The sequence below is a fragment of the Haemorhous mexicanus genome, chromosome 28 (genome assembly GCF_027477595.1).
Source record: "Haemorhous mexicanus isolate bHaeMex1 chromosome 28, bHaeMex1.pri, whole genome shotgun sequence".
In the NCBI taxonomy this organism is placed as follows: domain Eukaryota; kingdom Metazoa; phylum Chordata; class Aves; order Passeriformes; family Fringillidae; genus Haemorhous; species Haemorhous mexicanus.
The window spans coordinates 65,602-85,692 of NC_082368.1; the positions used below are offsets into that span (position 1 = coordinate 65,602).

The window sequence follows — 20,091 nt, forward strand, 5'->3', positions numbered from 1 at the left end:
AGTACAGGGAGACAAGCCAGGGATAACTGCCCAAAGAGATGGATGAACTTACTGGATTAGGAAAAAAGCTATGTAGCCAGTATGCATCATCCCAAAATGAAGCATTTCCATTTTCTCCCTTGTGGCTCTGCCCCAGCAGTAGAAGGAAAATATACAACACCATTTGGGGAGGATCTTCTCCCCGGCAGATGTAACTGAATGAACTCAAAGGCAAACCTGAGCCGTCTGACTGTGTGTCCTCAGCTTTGGGAGCTGACACACAATATGAAAAAACAAACATTTCAAAATTAGCTTCTGCCACCAAATTCTCAGCCAGATGATTACAGAAAGTCAGAAGAATGGGAACATGAAGCACGCCAGTAATTGTGGGAGCCTTTATGAAGCAATAACAAGCTCTCAACAGCAGAATACAAGCAGGACATTAAGAAAACTAACATAGGCACTTGGTGGTTCAAGGTCTCATTCTTGAAAATTCTTATTTTACATGTTACTCCTCCTTGTTTTATGTTGCAATTCTGGCAGAAAACACCCTCTACACATTTTCCAAAGGTTCTATGCATTTTACATTTTTTTCCTTGCTGCAAGTTAGCTTTCCCAGACAGCCCTGTGTTCTTTCTGCTGTTTGAACAAAGGAAACTGCCTCATATTACCTCTAACCCATTACATTTCCTTAGCATCCTTAACCATGCCAGTACAGCATACCTGGTTTAAGGTCATAGTGTATGATGGGAGGTTTGATTTCATTTAAGTATTTTAAAGCATTCACAATCTGCATGATAATGGATCGTGCCTCTTTCTCCGACATTAGCTTGTGCTGTTTCAGGTAGAAGTCCAGATCATTCCCCTCACAGTATTCTAAGACTGTACAAAATCTGTAAGAAAAACAGGAGTTGTTGCAATTAAGGCATGTGATAGAAACCAGAACACTTTGTTACTGCTAGTCTGTAACTCACCCATTTGGCCAATATATTAAATCAAGAGTCTTTCAGCCTATGAATCCCTTTCTAAAAGTAAGCTACCAGGAGCACAGGCCTCAGTGCTCAACAGTACAAAGGTCAGAGATTCCCCATTAAAGGGGACCCAGAGGCTGAAAGCAGTATCAGCTGTGGCAGTTGCCCCGAGTCAAGAGCAAGATTTATCAGTAAATAAATACATCTGACAGAATACACCACATTAGTCTATGAGCTGGAATCTCCAGAAAACCAGTGTATGCTGGAAGTATACCTTGGTTATCTCTGCAGTAAAGTCTAACATTGGTGTGGACAACTTCTGGACTTTCCTGAAAAGTTTTAAATACTTTGTCTTTAGTGAATTGGTCAAACCATGGGAAAGGACAGAGCAACACAACTTACGAGTCAGTATCCAATGAGAAGTAGTCATATAGTTTAACTATTCGAGGGTGATCCAGTTCTTTGTGAATTCTGTACTCTCTACATGCATGTCTGAAAACAGCAAAGTCTGAGCATTAGTCATACAAGTGACTTAATTCTAATTTCTCCAGACAGTGAATCCAGACACACCACACAGCATCCAGCTTCAATCAAACCCATGCCAGTTCCTCAGACAGCTTCAGACAAATCAAGTGAAGGAGGAAGTGCACAGAACAGCTCTTGAGAACCACAAAACTCCAGTGCAGCTCCAACCCTGGCAATGCTACAAAATAACTCATCTTGATTAATGGTACTGCTTGCCAAAATAGAATCGACTCATAAATCCTTAAGAGCTTCAAGACAGCTGAATACAAAAATCAGCAAGTTCTAGAATTCCATGATGCGTAGCAGCCTGATTTCCAGGCTTCAAATTCAGCTTAATTTGTCCCAGTGACTTGTTGGGGAATTAAGAACACAGCTTTATCTTGGAGAAGGTTTAGCTGTCACTCTGCAGAGTTATCTAACTCATGGCATTAGGAAGCAAGAGCTACCAACAGCAAAAGGCTTCCAGTAAAGAATTTCTTCCTAAGAAGAAACTAATTTAATTTAACCCTGCTCTTTTTCAGGCTGAAGCCATTCCTCCCTTGTCCTGTCACTCCAGGCCCTCGTAAATAAGTTTCTTTTCATCTTTTTGCAGGCTCCCTTCAGGTAGTAGAAAGCGACAATTACAATCAGATCACTTATTCTAGGAAACAAAGGGAAGGCTCCAGAGAGCACAATGCAGATGTGTACCTGAAAGATGGGGAGGAAAAACTATTTCCTATGGAACTGCTTGAACATGCAGAGAGAAGCCACTTCAGCACTTTTCTCACAGAGCACTGATGCTTTAAAATGCAGGAGGCACAGGGCTTATACAAAACTTTGTGTGCATATGCATACATTTAAAACATTTCTAATCTGACCAAAACTTTTCCAAGTAGCTACTGGGATAGAAATTGGCTTCTGAAATGTAGCAAAGATAGGAAAAATTTGTCAGCCTGTTCACAGGCACTGGATAACCAAATGCAGGAGGAACTGGGAACATGGCTGGCTGCTTTACAAACTCACTTACTTGTGATAGTTTTCTTTCTTCTCATCCCTCCAGTTTTTGTTTAACTGGTGTATTTTCACAGCTACATATCTCTGTTCTGTTAAATCAAATGCCTGCAGAGAGAAGAGCTGAAAATCAGTACAAATCACAGGCTCAAGTTAATAATGCAAAAGCAGACAAGCTCTAACAAACCAATATCCCCACACAGGAAATCAGCATTAAAAAAGTGATGGAAAAGCAAAACCACATTTTGATTTGATAAGTTGGACTAATGAATTCAAGCAACTTTGAAAACAACTGAAAAAAAATTTGAAACTTTGAAAACAACTTTGATCTGACCTTCCCCATGGAATCTAACTCACACTGCATTGATTTTGGCATTTTACTACCAGAGTTACAAAAGGACCAGAAAGACCAAATTATCAAAATATAGACAGTTTTTACACTGGGAAAGACCCTACTATTATTCCCCCAAGTCCAAAACCAATTTTCTACGCTTGAGTTACTAAAAAACAACACTCAAAATACAGAAGATTTTTCAATGCTTTGTTTCACACTGATATCTCAGCTCTCCAACTTAAAGCATAATGTTTCAGCACATATAAAAGCTGGAGAATTCAAGAATTTAGCAGAGCTGTGTGATCCTGTGCTTTATCCTTCCCTCCACTTCTTTATTGTTTAAACAGTCCTTAAAGAATGGACCTGTGAAAATGCATTCATGGAGCAATGCAGAAATCTTCTACTTTGCCTGAGAGCAGCAACAATAATATAATGATTTCCAGGTCAGGACAAAATGCTGTGGTGAGCAAACAGGCATGGTGTGTGTTCACCTCAAAAGTTGTCTATTTAATTCCTAATGCTTAACAGATTGACCAAGAAGAAGGGCTAAGCACTTCTTTGTACTAATAACAGTTACAACTCCTAAGAGCAGGCAGGTAGGAAACACTCATGCCCTCTTGCTTTCATCTGTGGAGCCAAAACTTCCTGCTTAGTCAGCAAAGCAGTTCAAAGTACTTAGACACAGCTCACACTTTCCCCCCCCATCTGAGCAGTCTAGTCCCCTTAGTTTAGCTTCCTATTTTTGTGCCGCATCAAAGCAATAAAGCACCATGAAGTTTCCAACATTTGCACTGGCACAATTATTTCCATTCTAGCCAAATTCAACATGAATTCCAAACTTCTAAGTACAAATGGGGAATACTGAGAAGTGGAATAGCTCTAAGGGTAATAGTCAAATAACAAGCACCAAAGTATCCCAGGTCTTGGCTGTTAAGAGTCCTGACACCAGGAATTCTCAGCTCCAAGGAATTCCCAAAACTACACAAACACACACACACTGTCCCCAGTCTGCTATTTCAGAGGGTAAAAGGAAGGCCCAAGAAAAAGAGGCACAAGAGCCTTATACCCCCACGAAGCACAGGCTTTGCTCTTTTTATTGGAGCTATTTTCACTTATTTACAGAGATGTTCACTCTTGCTGTGCCATCTCAGTAAGGCTTAGCCACTGCAGGTATTTGTGCGTAGCATTTGAAGAAACAAGAGGTTTGCTTCTCTATCCTAACAAAAATTGAAGACTTGGTGCAACACGTTTTGATACTTGTTTCAAGGAAATTTGACCTTGAGGACAAGGCGAGCACCTGAAAATCTCAACTCTGATGTCTAATACAAGCCAGATGCATCATGAGCTCTGTAGTCCTTTCTTCCCTTCATAACTTGTACAGCATTGAGAAAACAAGTGTAAAAACTCTGCTTCCTGCAGATCCAGATTACATCAGATTGCCATTTCCAAGTTACCTTATATACTTCACTGAAGCCACCTCTACCCAGAAGATGTAGCAACAAATATCTATCATTTAGCGTTGGATGGTCTTTAAATCTGGTAAGAAAGACATAGTTTAAGAAGACAAATAATGACCTCCTCTGCATAATAAATTACAGCTACTGCACAGCTAAGAAATGATGTTTTCACTTTCAGGCAGAGAAATATAATTGCGTTAATGACTGACAAATTTGATGCTATTTGATCACTCTGCACTAATGAAAGACTATTTAAAGGTACCTTGATGAACCTGGAAGCCTGTCTTACATGACCTTCAAGCTATACCTGTACCACCCCACAATCAAGTGACTATTGAATTATAAAATCAATGTAAAAAGGATTAAGTAAGAGATTATAAAAAGATTGTTTCTCGTTATGAAAAGAACAAACAAAAAATTACTTTAAGTTCTTATCCCTGAATCCCATGTGCTTACTGTGAATTATCTTCATTGTGTATCCTTTTCAATTCCCTGATGTGCAGATTTCTAACCCTCTCTAGTCGTTCCAGTTCTGCCTGGATCTCAGCTTCTTCCTGCACAGGGAAAAACCAAAAGGGAAACACAACACTCTGTAAGGTACTGCATGTAGTGTTCCCACCTGACTTATGGAAACACAAATGCAATTCCACTTTTGAAGAGGTTATTGGCATAAAACGTGTCTGGGAGATCAGAGAGATAGTCAGAGTCAATTTGCAGTCATGTGGCAAGTAACAGGAATGGAAACTGACTGGGCAGTTCTGTTCACACCTACACAGACAGGAGGAGACATATCTTTATACCTCCTTGTTTATAATATTTTCTGTAATTAAGAAGTCTTGTTGCTGTGGTCTTGCTCTTTCCCCAAATAAGTGCCATGCAGCTGTTTTTGAAGGAATTTCAGTTCTGGTGGGACAAGAGAAAGAAGACAGCCCTCAGCAGTTAGAGCAGGGATGTCATGATGGCATATGGGATAGGGCAGCATGTGGACAGAATGGGAAGTGTGAGAGAATGACATTATATTCTACTAGTGGAAACTGCTCAAACAGGTCAGAGTGTTCCTCAATGCCACGTGGAAGTTCTGACATAGTGTTTGTCTAGCTGGAAGTTCTGGTGTCCTCAAAAATGACATGAGAATACAGATCACTGTGGCCAGGGCTGCAAACCTCAATTCAAACGTGCTCCCTGAGCAGTACAATTGGTGTATGTGACTCAGGGGACATTGTTACCCATCTGTCTTGTGACACCGCTCCTTCCCTTTCCAACTGGTTCTATTTTTAGACATAAAGAATGAGCCAGTTTCCAAAAGTGGAGAAGGATAAGCACAGCTTCAGACAATGCCATGATACCAATACATTACTTCATTTTCTATTAAGGTCCATTTCCAAATGGATTCCTCCATTCCAGGGCGGCTATGTTATGCCAGCATAGATGGACCTACAGTTAATCCCCTGAAGCAATACGGAACCCTGTAGAGCCAGCACGCCAGCAGCATTCTCTTGCCTGTGTCACTTCTCTTTGTTCACAGGTCAATAAAGCATAATGGACAGACTGCCAGCAGATTCTGGGTGTGCAGTAACTTTCCCTTCCACAGAAAATAACAAGGAGTACAGACACATTAATGAGGCCTTGCATTCAGCTTGTGTGTCAAGGTTATGGGAAAAAAAACTAAATGCAGAGCTCGAGCACCACCTGAGAAAGGAAGAGGCACTTCAGCAAGACATTTACTTCTTCTTTGGTTCATTTCCAAAAGAAAATTCCTTGACATTAGCAAAGATCATACCTAAGCAGGAAATGGCAGAAGACATCTACTTTTTTTCCCAATTTTTCATCTGTTGAAGTGTTCCAGAAAACTTATTTATAGTTTTCTGCAATCACTTTCAAGGTAACCAACAGCTTATCTAAATATAATCTCACCTGCAGGTACAGTTTCTATCGAGACCAAAGTATTTAAGAACAAATGTGCATTGCCGCTGCCTGAACAGGACTGGTTTGCAACAGCCCAAGAGATTTTATTGGAGTGATAAAACCGGTTACTCAATATTGCAAAGAACTGAACAAGTCAACGACTTGCATTTTTTTGTTGTGTTTTTATAATTTTCTTCCCTTGGTCCATTCCTTACTGTTCCCTCATGTTATATACATTCAGAGTCCACCACCAGACAGGTCACAGTGACAGAAGATGTATCAAAAAAGTAGAATTTCTGTATGAAATCCTAACTGTAAGGACAGAGAAAGCTATTTAGTGAAGCAAAGAACATCTTCTGTGAAAATCACTGCCCCAAAAAAATTATTACAAAATTCTGGCTAATCCTTTCAAGTGTAAAACCCTCTTGATTATCAAATGAGTAGTGACCTCTACAGAGAATGTTCTTGTTCACAGAATACTGCACAAAAAGCCTTTGCTGCAACTAGTTCTTACCTTTTTAAGATGACCTAGTCGGAGTTTGAAGATTTCCTCCTGTTCATGGTATTCTGCTAATGTTAACCTGCATGAAAAAGGAAGACTCAACACATCAGGCTTCCAAATGGCATAAAGTGAACAATCCACAGAATGCACATTGCCACTGGAAGTAACAACTCCACAGAGTAGATCAATAGCCTGCACAAAAATTTTTAGATAAATTCTGCAACCTATATTTTTTAATAATCAGTCTAAAGGAGAGCAAAACCTTAAATATCAACAATATCCATTAGTTTCAAATTCAAGTCCCTAATAACACCTATATAGGCTACTGACTGACTTTCAAAGAAGACAGCTAAACCATAATCTAAATATAGAAAAGTGAAACCCAAATATCCCACATCTTATTTTTCCATGTAAAATTTGCTTTACTGATTCATTTTCAAATTTTTCTTTGTAATAAAAGCTGGATAATTCAATCCAGCAATTCACTCTGAGACTAGAAGCACACCTGGCCACACAGCCACTGCGAACAGAGCAATGACCTGGGATTCAGAACTTTTTCCTGTTTCAGGTTCTGCCAAGTGGCTTCCAGGGGAACCTCTGGAAATTTACTTTATCATATTTTCGACCTCACATGTGGTTAGGAGAAGCAATGGGATAAGGGGAATAATCCCTATTTTATTGATAGTAAATTATGTGCAAAATTTCTGCTCTAGGAGGGAGGTCAAAAGAAGTTTCATAATGTTTTCCACCTCTTTTCCATGCCAAGCATGCTACGTAGGACAAAGCAAAGCCTTACACCAAAACAGTGACAGAGCCCATCACTAGTGAAATGCAACGACAAGCTGAGTTTTTAGGACTAGAAAAATTTATCACTATAATAACCATCTCATTACTACCAACAAGGAATTTGGTAAAAGCATCATATGTGAACATAAAGCTATGACATGCTTATCAATTGCATCTGTTCACTCTGTAAACAAGACCTGCATGTGACAGCATAAAATATCATCTTCTAAACCTAAATTGAGTTCAAAGCATATCCCAGGAGGATTTCTGCAACACCAATTATGCTCTACACAGTACTTTCACACAAAGTTATTGCAGGAGGCCTCCAGAGCATCAACACCAACTTCTTTCAAGGGGGGACAGAGTCCTATGGCTGTGCAGGGAGACCTTACTCAGTAAATTGAGAGGTGAGAGCATTGAGCTCATCAAGTGCTCATCTTAAAATGAGCACTTGATGAGCTCAATGCTCTCACCTCTGTTGATAATGCAGAGAGTCCAGGTACTTGAAACAAGGCCTAGAGCAGTTATTACCTGATAAATTTAATGAAAAACTCATAAGCCAAGCTCCCTGTGAAAGAATCTTGAGCAGAAGGAACAGCTTATTACAAATTAAAGACAAATAAAAAACAAAGCCAGTACCAGAGATGGTCAATGTTGTCTTATTTCTTATAAAACTGCTGACAGCCCTGAGCTGGACTTGAGGATCCTTGGGAGTCCCCTCCAACCCAGGATATTCTGTGATTCTATGATTCTAATTCACACACACAGAATGAATTTTAATTAGATTCAGAAAATCTAAAAGACCGTCCCAAGAGTTTAGGTCTTTGTGATTCTGTGATTCTTCGGTTGCTGTTGCTGTGTAAGGAATAAAGAGTAAACCGAATAAACCAGCAACAATGTTTGCACATATGTTTGTGCACAAATAACAAACACCATCAGCCTACTCATTAGGGCAGAGATGTAACGAGCACCACCAGGCTAACAATGCCCAAAATAATTGTCTGTCACAGCAAACATCACAAAATTCAAAGGAACTCTGAGACAAACACTGCCCTGTTTCACAGAAACATGCTAGAAACACCCTACCTACCTCTAGCACAGCTGAAGGCTGCCCTAATGAATCTCAACCAGCCCCAGTGGAATATTCTTCATGAATGAAAACTCTTTTCTCATTCACAGGCTAGAAAACTCATTTTGGGAGAGCTTGTGTTTAAATTTGCATCACAGGACCTTCCTCTCCTTTTTAAGACAACCATAAACCAAAAATCAAAAAGGAACTTGGCTGTCTGCTTCTCATTCAACTTTTAGAAACATTTTTATTTAAATTGCCTAAAAATCAGCCTCTCTAAGAGTTCCTCAATGAAAAGCCTCCCTCCAGAGGTCATAAAATTTTGTTCCTGATACACAATGGTCCAACAAATGCACTTAATGGATAACTAATGATTAAGCAATTAATCAGTCAGTCCAGTTGCTACAGCTGACTTGCAAAAACACCAGTGTTTTCACATAAGCTACAACTCTCCACATGAATCATATCAATACCCTGGCAAGCAGTTTTTATCAAGTACCTGACAAGAAGCTTTTCTAAAACTAAAACATATCAGTGAAGAATGATAAACCAGTAAGAAACAGAGCAAAAGCCTTGGGAGCCCAAAAGGCTTCCTAGCAGAGCATGGTAAAGCTGGATTATGCCAAGGCAGGCTCACAGCACAAGCAGAAGCATCACAGACATGACCAGGATTCACCAGGACCTGTGCTGCTATGTCTCCAGAATAAGCCACGCTACAGCTGCACCAGACTGCTGGAGAAAAAGAAGCCCACAAAAACAGGGAAAGCTCATCCCGCCCTTTGGAAGTGAAAGGTAACCAACAGTGAATAGCAGTATTTCAAAATATCCATGTGCAGACATTCCATTTGCTCCTCCCAGCTCAAACCTGGCAATAAGAAGGATGACTTTAATGTTTTATTTAGTTCTTTTCAGGCTCCCTTGGCCAGAATGAGGGGGAAATGTCTCCAACCAACTTAGTTATTTGCAGAAAGCACACAGCTCTCTCCAACACAGCCCACCTGATCTGCAGGCACCTGTATCCCACTCTGGGGGCACAGCCCTAGAGCTGAGGGCACCCTGAATATCAGGATTCACACAGCCTTGTGCCATCTCTGCTGAGACTGAAGGCAGTGGGAGCTTTTGCTTCACATGTCCTTTTAAAGATTAAGACCAAGAATTCAAAGGGCTTCTGGAACTTTGAGGTCAAGTCAAGCCCAGGAGATTTAATAATGAAAAATGAAAAGTGTCAATGAGGGTTATGGTATTAGCCTACAGCAATAAAAGGACATCTATAAAGGGAACTAGGAGAAGGCAGGGCTAAGTCTATGACTAAATGTATTTCCAACTCACAAAAGCTTCTGAAAAAATAATGTTCTAAAATTCTTTCAAGCCCCAGCTTTACTCTAGAAGACTATCAAGTCTCTTAGAGCATCAGTAATTTCAAAAGAGGCAGGGGAAAAAAACCCCAAAAACAACAAAACATGAGAAGAGTAGCACTTCCACCATTTCCCTGAGTCGCCTATGTGTGAAGAACTGTCGTGGAGAACAGGCCAATGCTCAATGCACTGTCTCTATAGAGAGCATCTTATTGCTTCAGCATCCCAAAGGAATTGCTTCAAAACTCTTAACTCAGAATTCTCCACAGTAAATATACAGAAATCAAAGCTTCTAAAAATGTACAATTTTGTTTTCCTTAAAAAAACACACCATGTATACCCTGATACTGATATCGATTCTGAACTTACAACACTAAAGTCAGAGCCCACTTTTCAAACCTAACCACAACAGAACACTGAAAAAATTACTGGACTCATAAAAAAATAAAGTTAAGCTCATACAAAGTCTGGATTCAGCAATGATCCCTATTTTACTTCAATGAAAGCTACTTAGAACTGGACCAAGATCTTGCTGAATGCCAGGCTAATTCCACAACATTCATTGATAGAGTGAAGCCTGGAGGCAAGGGCAAGATTCCATTTCCCAAGAGATATTTCGTGCTCTAATCAAAGCATGTGGCTTTGCCATGTACCAAGAAGGCCACAGAACCTACGTTTCATTTTCTGCTCCGTTGGTCTTGCTCTTGCGCTGCTTCTGCTCGGTGCTTGCTGGAGGGGTCTGGCCCATCGCAGGTGGCTTCCGCTTTGCTAACATTTTTCGTTGTCTTTCTATTTCTTCCCGCTGGGAATTTATCCTTTCCTGTTGCCTGAAAAGCAGAGAGGAGAAAAAACAGGACAGATAACTAAGGCTGTGCACTTGGTTGTCTTCAGCATCTGTTCGTACCAGACTTGACCCATGAATTTCAAATCAGTTGCACTTGTAAGATTTGTAAAAAAATATTTTTGTACAGAAAAGGGAAATGTGCCAAATATGATGAGTCAGAGTTTTAAAGGTATTTTTAAGTAAAATGGGATTCTTTTCCTGGCTCACAGAAATCTTCCAGTAAGTGAAAGGTTTAATTCATGCAGAGGACATCCAAAGGACTTGCAAACCCCATGGAAACCTAGGATCCATGGCAAGTCACTAACTTTCCACGCACTTTTTCCTAAAAGTCTCTGTTCAAAATCTCCTGTTAAAACTATTCCTGAAGTCTGGTACTGTCTGAGAAAGTATCCTTACACTTCAAAAGTACAGTTAAGCTATCCTAAATTCTCTGGAACATAACCAACATCATTCCCGATTTCACTAAGGAACTCTCTCCTCCATGATGAAAAGACTATCTCAAACATTTTACAGTGACAAAAGCACTCTTGAAATTTCAAGTCTAAATGACGTAAGCATTTGCTTACCTATTTCCTTTTAAAAAGGGACTGAGACTGCAGGTAAGTATTCCAGAAGTATTTTATCCATGATTTCCAGCATAAACAAAGGAAGAATTATAAAGTCCTTAATCTGTGCCTAACAAGAGCTGTACCTCCCTATCAGACTACAGAGAAGTGGTGTGATTTTAAACCATCGCACATAACTCTCTAGTGCAATTAATTTGCCAAGTGCTACTTAAAGGTCTAGGTGGGAATTAACTGGATATTTCCATTAACATCCTGCATAAAGGGTCTCTGATCTTCATTTCCAGGTTTCTGCAGCCCCGTCACTGTTACCAGATGGCAAAACAAGTTAAATAGTATGGATTTTCTCTTTCAAGCTTCTATACTTTCTACTTAAGGAAAAAAAAAAAGAAAAAAATGCAAGCTAATTAGTCTCCTTTGACTAATTTATGCAAAGATGCAAATCAAATTGACTGACTCACAATATATGTGAGATTTTGGTCCACCCCTCCACCCCAAGCACTACACAGCCAGGTGGGTGCACTGAGGATTCCTGACAGGTAATAACAGTTGGCCCAGAAGCCAAATCAAACCATTTCATTCCAGTTCAAGTGTCTGTAAGTTTCAGTGGAAATGGATTTCTCACTTCAGTGTGACAATGTTCCCCATTGTCAGGAGTTCCTATCTGATCCTTCCGTGCATCAGTCACACCATTCTCACATTCTGACGTGCAAGACATCATACACAACTGCTAGGGTTTTTTTCCATTTCTGCCTCTGAAGTTAAAGACAATGCTGTTTGTCCTCACTTGATGAGGTTCTGGAAGGCATAGCCATCTGTCCACTGCTCGGTGAAGGATGCGCCGTGCCGCACCGTGGTGAAGTGCCCCAGCCTCAATCGATCCTGCATGCTCTTATCTCGGCATGCCATCTTCTCCTGCTTTGACTGAAAGCAAAATAAAGCCACGTAAAAATACAAGCCATAAATTACTAGCTAAGGGCTGTGCTGCATTTTAAATCACCACCAATTCTTTCCACTTTCTAATATTTCAGTTCTGATTATGTGAAACCCAGCTGAATATCACTGACCAAATTACTGCTGGTGCTTCACACTGGTCTGGCAGGCATTTGTTCACCTCCATCATGACATTTCAGCCTCACTCTTCCCTCCTGATGACTGCCTGGGCAGATCACCCATCCTATGATCAGCTGAGATCAGCCTGGCAGTAGGATTAAAACTGTCTCTTTGTATCAGTAGCCAAGATAGACTGCAGGCCCAGGTCTCACCAGGCCCTTATTCAGGAGATGAAGAAACAAAATGTACCTTGAATCACTACTAAGACTAAGATACAGTGATCAGCCAGCTCAGTCCTTGTCTTGTACATGTCCAGAAGTGACACAATCTCAGCTGGGTCACCACTCTGGAGAGGGGAGCCCTGCTCAGCCAAGAACAATCAGCTCTGAGACAAAATCAATTCAAACAGACGGCAAGTCCCAGACAGCACCCGAGTAGTTTTGCCCATCCAGTACCCACAAACAATAGGTATAACTGGCCAACAGGTGAAAGAGCAAAGAAACCCCCACACAGTTTAACCATCAGGAAAGCTGGAAATCTTTCCGTAATGAACCAGGCTGCATGTTGGTGAAGCTGGCACTGTTCCCAGTGTGTTGTTTTCAGTGTTACACAAAGCAACAACCTCCAACTTTGCCATTTGAAAGGTCTAAATCACCTGCCCATGTCCCAGAGCGTATCTGCAATTCTACTGCACAATGGGACGCTGCTCCTGCATTCCCAGAGCTGCACAACATTGCTTTTCAAGTGTATGGGTTTCCAAATCAAGCAATGCCTGCTGCATTTGGAGCTCTTTCATTTAAGCAAGAGATCACACTGCCACTGTGGAAAGTGATCAAATCTGAACATTTGTGAACCACTTCAGTTTTTGGATTACATTCCTGTTCGCAAAGAAGTAATTCAAGACAGAATTCCAGTTATCTTTTATCATTGAAGCAACAGAAGCAGGTTTTTACTGCTAAGAAGACAGAGATGTTTTCAAGGACATGAACTGTGGCTGCAGAGATGCCCTCTGCTCACCTTTTCTATAAGAAGCTTCTTGCTCATCGTTACACATCGATTCAACCGCTCCTTGTACTTCTCCAGCATCTTTTGCTGCTCGTCTATCTGCCGTCTCAAATCACAGTTGGCCTAAAAGTGAACAGAGAACAAAGCCTGTGACTTCAAACCACTCAGAAGAGCCAAACTATGCATCATGTAGGATGAAGTTTCTCCAGTGAGCCACGGGGATCAGATTAAAGGCAGCAAACCAGCAGGATAAAAGAACAGGTTTTGTTTAGCAAAACATCCAAGACAAACTCTTAAGTTTTTAACTCATTCACACCTTAACACCCCTCTAGAAGTTCTGTTATCCTGGTTTACACATAAGGAATTGAAGTATAAAGAGACTGAAGACAAGCAAAAGTATTTTAATTTTCTTTTTCATTAAGCATTTAAGACCTCGCCACAGCTACAAAGTCTCAAAATAGCTTAGTCATTGCTGGACTATCCTCCCACTTTAGCCACAATATTGGCAGAGTAAAAGGATGGGAGAACTCTGTATTTTCAGATAAATTCTTGTTTGAGTCACTTTCCATCAGCCCTTCTACACAGACTGCTCCCAGTGGCACCTGCTGGTTCACACCACCACAGCATGCAGCAGGACTGTATGTACAACCACTTCCATTAACAGAGTTAAATGTAACCATTTCCCTTCCAACTAACAGTCTCGTAAAAGCAAAAATAATAACTAAAAATAACCCCCCTCCAACTATTTCCTGCTTCATGGATTGTTTCCCACAAGCCCATGTGCCCCTTGTCTCCAATGAGCTTGACTGAGCTCTTTCAGGTGCTGAGACTAGACACACACAAAGCCTTCCCTCTACTTCCTTTAATGTGCTTTCTAATGCTTTTCAACACTTTACAAGAACTGCCTCTCCCAGCTGATGAAAGCTAAGTCAATTAGAACTCCTCCATTAAAACAAGATCCTTGATTTGAAAGTATTTATCTTTTACTGAAGAATACTAATGGGTCAAGGACTTTATTTTTTTGGTTTGGCCAAAGGATATTCTCATCTCTATACGTGTCTCTGATTCTTCTCAATGAGCATTTCAGAACACGACTTCCCAGGCTACGAGAGGCTAGTGAACATGCTGACAAACAGAAGGCAGAGTCAGCTCCTCAGGACTTGGAAGGAGGGAGTAACTGGGTGGAGGGAAAAGGGAGTTACCATCCCTGGAAGTGTTCAAAAAACGTACAGATGTGGCACTTTGAGGACATGGTTTTGTGAGAACATGGTGGTGGTGCTATACTGATGGTTGGACTTGGTGATCTTCAAAGTCTTTTCCAACCTTAATGATTCCACGATTCTGTGAATTCTGCAGAGAAACCTGTTAGGTTAACCAGCAAAATACACAAGCGTGCAACAGGGAGGCCAGCACTGCTGAGAACACAAACCACTGAGCTACAACAGCTGCACTGTACAACCAGATACTGCTTAGGTTCAAGCAGGCCCAAACAGTGTCCACAGGCCAGACAATTATCCTGGTGGTAAGGGATCACTGGATTTGTTTTACCTTGCAAGTGCTGGTTCTACACCTGGTATACAAGCCCCTGCAGCCTAGTTGGAACAAACATTCTAAGTACCTTTAAATAGCAGCGTTCAGAAGAGCTGTCCCACTTTAAATACTTACTCTTAATAAGTCATCTATCCTCCCCTCCTTCTTCTCCAAGTCGGAGTTCTTACTGTTTTCTAGTGCAGATATTTTTTCCATTGTGAGGTCAGACTGTAAGGAAAAATCACCATAAACCATGTTTAAGACAAATGGATAATGTTTCAAATAGTCAGCACTAAAGTCCCAGTGTAACCCCCTGCTGAGTCTCAGAAGAAGTGATCCCCTGCATGCTGACATTTAGGGGAAGAATGTTCTCCATTATTCACTTTGTTGTTGCATGGTGGGCTCCTCCAGCACAGGAGGTACAGTCAGCCAGCACAGGGCTCTGAAGAGCATAAACTGGTAACTCTCAACAGCCTAAAATATCCTCTGTGTCCTGTGAATTTTACATTTATAGCTGAATTTTGCATACTCTCTGGCAGTCTCTATGCAGGAGAGCTTACACAGAAAAAAGGCTTAAGAAAAAAACCCCATACCAAATCCCAGTCCTTAGTGGGAGTATCAACTTTATGATCCTTCATGAGCACACAAAACCACCAGCAGACAAAGACAACACCTGCAGGCTCTAAAGTGATCCTGACAGAAAACACAGGTATTCATCTTAAAATATTGTAACAGATTGACAGCAAGAACATTGGGCACAAGCTTCTGTTTCTGATAAACTGATGTATTAGTACCCACTGGGGACAGGAGCTTTATAGCTCCTGAGTGAAAACTATCTGGAAAGTTTTATGGGATGCAAAACATCTCAAATACCTTCAGTGAAGCAGTAAAGTGAAAGTTATACCTAAGAACAGAAGACACACACTATATTCTTTGACTATTTCAGATTCAGCACGCCAATTAAAGGGTGGCAAAGGGGAAGGAGTCAGTATGTGTCTGAACACAGAATCTAAAACAGCCAAGTCAACACTGAGGAAGTTCTCCAGGATTGTACACACAGATTTCACAGTCGTGGTTAGCAGGCACCTATTCCATTTCTGAGTAGAGATTGCAGTGTGTTACCTGTGGAGTGGTTATATAACAATTCTCCAAATTTCAAGCTTACCTGGAAGCCAACATCATGGAGTAAGAGACAAACCTGGCTGACTGTTGCTTCCCAACATATGCCCAAGTATGGAAAAGCTCAAACAGAGCTCCTGCCAGCTTGGCACATCGAGCAAGATGGGTCTAAAATCCCAAGAGACAAAGAGGCGGCCTGGGCAGGTCACCTCACCTCTGACTCAACTTGGTGCACGCTTCCTTGCCTGCAGGAAAAGCTTTGCCATGGGAGGCACCTTGCAAGATGTCTGTGGAGAACCTGGTGCAGCTGGTGGCCAAACAGCAGAGAGTTTCTTCAGTAACTGACTGTTATTTCACCTAGGCAAGGGCAGAGACATACCTGCCCTGTGTCAGATGAAGTCAGGATACATACTCTTACATGTGACTTCACCCCAAGTCACGCAGAGCACTCAGGCCCTAGTACTAACTGAAAACACTGAGGAAATCATGCTGATTTGTTTCTGGCACTGCCACAAGCGATTCAAGCTGGGAATCATTGAATTGTATCTATTTTTTAACTCTATCAACTCCTAACACGCTTGGGAGGGAAAAACCAAGAACGTGTACAGGACCTCATCACACCACCAAACATCATTCTAGATTCTTTCCTGCACATATATGCCCCACCTGGACCTCTGGGGAATATCATTAAGCGGAACACTGGCAGAAAGCTTGTTCAGATAATGTCTTGCTAAGAACACAGACCTTGTGGGTGTGTTAAGCACAGAAGAACATAAAAACCTTTTTGTTTTTTTCCTCCAGGTGGGACCGCTGTTTTAAATATGGGTGTTGGGACAGCAAAGACTGACATAATCTCCGGCAGGTTCTTGAGTTGTGGCATCATTCTCACACAGTCAGGAAACAGGGATCTTCCCAAACCAACATTTTAACAATACAGACAACAAATGCGACCCTAGTGGCAAAATAAGAGCCCAGACTCGAGCAAGTGAGTACCCCCAGAAGGGAGATTGCTGTCCTTGAACAGAGAACTTGTACCACCTGCAAGGTTAATGGAGAATGAACCTTCCCAGCAACAAAATAATCTCTGACAGAGACTGGTGTGAGGAAATGATAGTTTAAAAATTGCTCAAGGGAAGAGACAGAGAGATCTGAGATGAAAATCCAAAGAAGACTAAAAACAGGCTTGGAGAACAGATAAACCAGGTGCATTGCAGATAAAGCTGGGCACCCTGGTAAGCAACAGAAGACAACATAGCTAAAAGAATCTCAGTAATTCAAAAGGTACCAAAAAGACAGCAGTGCAGTTAGAAGAGCTACTCCTCTTCTTAACTCCACATCAGTGAAGTTGTTGGGAAGCACTTTCAGGAATGCACCATGTTCTACCTTGACAGGACAACTATTCCTCTGCAGAGGTCAAAGAGCTGCCAGCAAGACTGGGGCAATCTGTACTGCAAGCAACGTGATGCACCCATGACCCAGTGCCTGAACGGACCCAGCACTTGAACAGAGACATTCACAACTATCACTCAGGCTTCCTTCTCACCTTCTCTTCCAGAGAGAGAGAGGAAGAACACTGAGGATACAACAGAGCAGAAACAGACAGAGCTGAGGTGTTCCTCTCCCAAGCACAATCACACACAGCGGACAAACGGCTCACAGCACTGACAAAGAAAAGCCTCAGTAGCAGATTGGACAAACTCCAGCAGCAGCAACTGAAAACCTTCTTTCCAGGATGAGGAACAAAGCTCAGAGCAATTAGCTTCATTCAGTAGTTACAGATGGAGTTGGGAATACTGGCTCTTCTCACTGGAAACATCATGTCCACTACCAGCAGCACCCTCTAGCACAGAAGACAAGCTGCATCAAGCTTCAACCTCACATCCAAGAGCTATGTTGTCTAGTGAGCTATACCTGTGACTGTTTGTGCTGGATGGAAATCTGTTTTTGGGAGGTGCAGGAATGCTCAGTGTTCCCTGATCCGGTAGAAGATGGGCTGCCTTGCTGGGCCTGTAAAAGAAATTGTGTATTGTTACATGTCCCTCGGCATGACCACCAGTGCCCGTGCAGATACATTAATCTCCACACTGGAGCTGCAGTCTGGCCTGCACCACACTTTCATGCTCAGGTTTAAGGATGCTTTAGAGATACTCTGCTCAATAAAAGCAGAGTCAGTTTCTTCCAAGAAGCCTGGTCCAACCTGCTGAAGATAAAGCTTTTAAAGGCCTGATATAATTCACAGCAGCTGAGATTAAGCAAGGCTAATCCAAATACTTCTCGCAACAAGACTATACTTCAATCTTTTGCTTTTCTGCATCTATCACATCATCCCCTTGGATGACATCACTTTGATCTAGGCAAGATTTTGAGCTGTTAACTTAAAACTCATGCCATTTTATTAAATAAGCAAAGCCTGGGACCTAGAACTCTTCACAAGGAAGATGAACTTACCAGAAGGTGACAGACTGGGGTCAGCAAAAACGAGGCTGCACTTGGGCAGAAAAGCTTCAAATTCCCCATCCCTTAACTAGACACATGCCTTAGGAGTCAAATCTTTTCAGCGCTGCTCACCGAGACAAAAGTAAAACACAGGCCACCTCCCCTCTGTGCCAGCTGCTCATTCTCTAGCCGCTGCTTCGCCAGCATCACCGACATCAGCGTTGGCAGAGCAGAGTGTTCCTCCTGTGGCTCCTTGGCTGCGCTGCCGTCTACCCCATACAGCGGCTGCTCCACTCGCCGCTGCAACACAGTCAAAAAACAGACAATGAACTACTTTTTTTTTTTTTTTTTTTCTTTCTTAATTAAAAGAAGTGATTCTCTGACTCTGCCAAAACTGTTGTCAGTGAAGCAGCAGCTCGGGAATGAGCAGGCAGCATGGTGAGGATCTGATAACTCACACAGGACTCCTGCAGTCATTGTTCCAACGGCAGACACCAACAAGGAAATGAAGTCAACAATTGAAAAAAACCCTAACAAATGAACACACAGGACAGATTTCCTTGTCAGTTAACACATCCTCTTCCTTTGCAAATACATGTGCTTCAGACTCAGTGGAGCAAAATAGATTAAAGGTCCAAAAATCTACATTGGGATTGTGGTCAATGCATTCACAATTATAACTTTTTATGTTTCTTAAGGACTCATTTTCAAACAGCCAATTTCATGATACACTGCTATTCTGGCAAAGTAAACTGAGTCAGAAGTGCTAAATGGCAGCAACCTAACCATGTCTAGGACCCAGACATCAGGGTATGCTCACTTCTGTCATTACAGCTGGGGCCAATCTCCTGCAAGGTAAGTGAAGCACTAACTCATTACCAAAATCCTTTAAAGGTCCATTACATCTCTTAAGGGCCAGCTCCTTTGTCCTGTAGTAGATTAGTTATCCAACTGTGGTAGAGGAACTGAGTTTAACAAGAAGAATCATCTGAGCTACACTGATCACAGCACACAGCATCTCAATGCCCTGGCATCCAAAGCCACACCATCACTGCTAAAACTTGGCAATTTGGGTAATAATCATGCAAGTCCTTCCAAGCTGTAACTCCAGGCCAGGCAAATGCCTCTGAGAAAGCAAAGAGTCAAGTCAAGCTTCAGTTTTTCTTAAAAACCTAAATTGCAACCTGTTTTCTGGTTAATAGTACTAATTCCAAGAGTGTGCTTCCTTCCCCAAAAGAATGCTTGTGCCTGAGAGTGGCCTCACAAGAGTCTCAAGACCTGCAGATCATTCTAATCAAATGAGAAGTGAGGCAATTCAAATCAGCCAAGAGATTTGAAGAGAAGTAGTTACATCCTGAGGCCATTACAATTCCTCTGCAAGTTCTGATTGCAGAAATTTTCCAGTACAGTACAGATAAATTCAGATCAGGAGGAGGTTTGTATCATGTGAAAGACATTTTAACACTCTGCTTTCTTCCAAGATCATTACTAACACCTGTAATGGGTAAGACTCAGTGTCCTCCAATTTCACACCATCCCCCAATTTTTTGGGGGATTATATCAAAGCACTGACATTCAGTTTGTAAGAAGAGGACAGATCCTGCAAAGGCCTAGAATAGTTTGTTATGAATAAGCAAACATCACAGGTTTAGCTGCAAGAGCAAAGAA

The 20,091-nt window shown here is 41.6% G+C and overlaps 1 protein-coding gene across 5 annotated transcripts in view; it reads right to left on the reverse strand.

Moving 5' to 3' along the window:
• The window catches only part of TLK2 (tousled like kinase 2), a 42,662-nt gene that overhangs the window by 6,175 nt on the left and 16,396 nt on the right, over window positions 1-20,091 (reverse strand). For 3 of the 5 annotated variants that reach the window (XM_059868974.1, XM_059868972.1, XM_059868971.1), the window contains 12 exons: window positions 18,556-18,723; window positions 17,899-17,994; window positions 15,004-15,096; window positions 13,351-13,461; window positions 12,068-12,204; window positions 10,548-10,700; window positions 6,676-6,742; window positions 4,713-4,810; window positions 4,254-4,335; window positions 2,482-2,573; window positions 1,353-1,442; window positions 703-872 (listed from right to left, as the gene is read on the reverse strand). In XM_059868974.1, coding sequence (XP_059724957.1) covers window positions 703-872; window positions 1,353-1,442; window positions 2,482-2,573; window positions 4,254-4,335; window positions 4,713-4,810; window positions 6,676-6,742; window positions 10,548-10,700; window positions 12,068-12,204; window positions 13,351-13,461; window positions 15,004-15,096; window positions 17,899-17,994; window positions 18,556-18,723 — 1,357 coding nt within the window. The remainder of the gene's footprint in view (window positions 1-702; window positions 873-1,352; window positions 1,443-2,481; window positions 2,574-4,253; window positions 4,336-4,712; window positions 4,811-6,675; window positions 6,743-10,547; window positions 10,701-12,067; window positions 12,205-13,350; window positions 13,462-15,003; window positions 15,097-17,898; window positions 17,995-18,555; window positions 18,724-20,091) is intronic. The other 2 variants (XM_059868973.1, XM_059868975.1) reach the window with 2 other exon arrangements.